The following is a 3146-nucleotide window of genomic DNA, read 5'->3' as shown; positions in this document are numbered from 1 at the left end:
TTAAAGGGTTAGTTCACCCAAAAATGAAAATTAGCCCATAAATTACTCACCCTCAAGTCATCCTAGGTGTATATGACTTTCTTCTTTCAGACGAATCCAGTCGGAGTTATATAAAAAATGGTCTTTGATCTTTCAAGCTGTTTAATGGCAGTCAGCTGATGAATGTTGCAGTTCATCAGTCCAAAAGAAGTGAAATAAAGTGCATCCATCCATAATAGAAAGTGTTGCAAATGCCTCCTGTAGCGAATCGATGTGTTTTTGTAAAGAAAAAATATCTATATTCAAAATGTAATAATCACTTTAATCTAGCTTGCGCCAACAGTTGTATACAGAAGCAGCTCCGGGCGGATGACGTATGAGGTCAGCGTTGCGCATGCGCCAGCGAGTCTCGTGAAAACCAACGTTTGTTAACAAAGCAAAGGAAGCAAAGTTTCCTTACTTTAGCAAAGGAAAACCAGTCTCCTCTTGGCTCATATCGAAATCCTCCGACATTCTTCTTTACAAATCCTCGTTTTGTACTTCTAATTCGTGACCGGTGTTTTGTTGTGATCTCTCTGCTGCGCTTCCACGTTCGTCACTTCTGAGCGGCGCATGTGCAATGTCGATATACGTCATCCGCCCGGAGCTGCTTCCAGTGTACACCTGTTGGCGCAAGCTAAATTAAAGTGATTATTAGGTTCACGAAACGGTCATCTATAAAATGCATTGCTGTTCTGTTGTAAGTCAACTTAAAGATTCCTAATGCCTAATACTTCTGGAAGGCCAAATAAAGTGCTTTTGCTTTCGCCTAGAAACACACAGCGTCTCCCTGACATGCTGCTTCAACACTAACTGCGGTTACTGAAACCACGCCTTCTTTCTTTGCGTGCACATTTGGGCGCATTATGCAAATATTTCCACATAGTGAGGTAGATATGTGGGGGCGTGTTAGAACGAGCCGTTTTAGGGGGGCGTGGCAGAGTCTTAACTTTGATAAAGAATATCTCTTTGGTTTTGAGACTTTAGTCTTTGCAACTTCAGGGATCTTATCTATGCACAATCAGCTTGTAACACTCCAAAGAGAAAGGAAAACTTGAAATCGCATCATATGACCCCTTTAATACGGTTTTCCGATTAAGTAATGTTTATTGCTATTTCATCTGTCCCGGTCAATGTGTTGTTGCCATTATTCAGCTAAAAAAGATATTTAATTTGTTTCGTATGTGTTGGTAAAATTGTCATACAAGTTTTAAACCTTTTTTTTCCAGTACATTATACTAAGATTCCTGCTATTCGTTCATTATTAAAGTATAGAACTGCTCACTCTAATGATGCCGTCGGTTCACCGGGCTCATCACGAATCAGACATTTTGATCAAGTGAGAGAATTAAAGTACATTATGTCCACTTTTGATTTGTTTATGATTCACTATATATTAAGCAAGTATATACATATTTTAAATCAATGTCGTTTGTGTGTACTCAGTAGCCTATATAACAATGAACTTCTAGTTGATGAGACCCCGACTTCTTCGACGCCGGTGAAGTGAAGCAATCAAAAAGATCCGACTCAAAAGAAAGATTTACGAGTAATAGTGTAGGTATATATATATATATATAAAAAACATAAATTAATTAAAAAAATTTTTTTTAATTCATCGGCATCCTTGAAAAATAATACATGAGTTTTAAATGGCGATATGTCTGATTAGTTTACATTTAATTTCTCTTGTTTATTTGTTTATTTATCCCCCCCCCCCGTAGGATTTAATAGAGGAGCACTAGTCATTGGATAGCTGTTAAACCTAACTTTTGGCCCTTCAGTGTTATTTGGGGTCTGTTGGACCCCATTGAAACCTTCCTTAATTAAAAAAAAAAAATTATTGAAATAAATATTACTGGCAATTTAGTCATATTTTTGCAAGTGTATGTGGCATTATTGCAAAAACAGACACTTCAGAAGACCTTTGACAAAACTATACAGATTTTAGTGTATTATATATACATATATGTGTGTGTTCACAAAATATTTTTTTTTTTAACTAATTCCTACAAGCTTTTTCTAACTAGCAGATGGTAGAATTTAGCCCCCAACAGTTAGATCAATATCCATAAACAACTTTAGTCATTAAGGTGTTTTACTTTTTATATATATATATATATATATATATATAAACAATTCATATGCAAACTAATGGTGTAGTTGAAACCTTTTGTGGTAAATGGGTAAAAAAAAAGTTCCACATATCCTTCAAAACAAAGCATAAACGTATTGTTGAGGAGTAAATAATAATAATAAAAAAGATATATCCTTTATATTATTAAAAATATATATTATCTATACAATCGCTCTGTAAATTTGTGGGGTCGGAAGAACATTGTTTTGGTTGTGCTTCGGCTCATATATATATATATATATATATACACGAGTGATCCATGTCTGATCTCGACAGGTCTAAAATATCAATCATTGTTATAGGTTTATCAAAATGTATTAGGGTAAAGTAAAGACACCGTTTGGAAGATGGATTTTTGGCACTCTCTCATTAAGATTTTGATATTTTTACCAAAGAAAAAGTAACAAGAGTGTAGTTTTAAGAAGTCTTGTCATTCTCCTCTCAGGAAGGTGGCCAGTGTTGCCCGGTCCAGAGCGTTTCGGGATAAGGAAGGTAAGGTGCTGCTGGAGGGGAGGCGTCTGATCTGTGACGCTCTGTCTGCTGGAGCGGCTCCTCAGATGCTCTTCTTCAGTGCAGTGGAGCGACTGCAGGAGCTTCCTCTAGATAAACTACAGCAGGCCAAGCTCATCAAGGTCAGATATGAAGACATGAAGACCTGGTCTGACCTGGTCACTCCTCAGGGTGTTATAGGTGCGTTGCTGGATCTCTTATAAACCTACTTCTAAATGTATGTAACACAACTCAAATCACATTGTTTCCCTCAAATCTCAGCTATATTCTCAAAACCGGATGCCTCCCGCCTGGTGTTTCCAAAAGACGCACGTCTTCAGTCAGTTCCTTTGTTTCTGTTATGTGACAATATACGTGATGCTGGGAACCTAGGGACTATTTTACGCTGTGCGGCAGCTGCTGGCTGTGACAGTGTTCTCCTAACTAAAGGTATGTAATACATTTAACATGTCTTTGTTGAAAAGGAACACATAACACTTAG

General features: G+C 37.1%; 1 protein-coding gene across 1 annotated transcript in view; it reads left to right on the top strand.

Annotated features, from left to right (window-relative positions):
* The first annotated feature begins 1310 nt into the window (after positions 1-1310).
* LOC107554254 (rRNA methyltransferase 3A, mitochondrial-like) overlaps positions 1311-3146 on the top strand; it is a 3177-nt gene continuing 1341 nt past the window's right edge. Inside the window, exons 1-3 of the mRNA XM_016236712.1 lie at positions 1311-1357; positions 2571-2845; positions 2927-3094. Coding sequence (XP_016092198.1) covers positions 1311-1357; positions 2571-2845; positions 2927-3094 — 490 coding nt within the window. The remainder of the gene's footprint in view (positions 1358-2570; positions 2846-2926; positions 3095-3146) is intronic.

This window comes from Sinocyclocheilus grahami, unplaced genomic scaffold (assembly GCF_001515645.1).
Source record: "Sinocyclocheilus grahami isolate Dianchi unplaced genomic scaffold, SAMN03320097.WGS_v1.1 scaffold496.1, whole genome shotgun sequence".
Lineage (NCBI taxonomy): Eukaryota > Metazoa > Chordata > Actinopteri > Cypriniformes > Cyprinidae > Sinocyclocheilus > Sinocyclocheilus grahami.
This window is presented reverse-complemented; position numbering and strand designations above follow the sequence as displayed.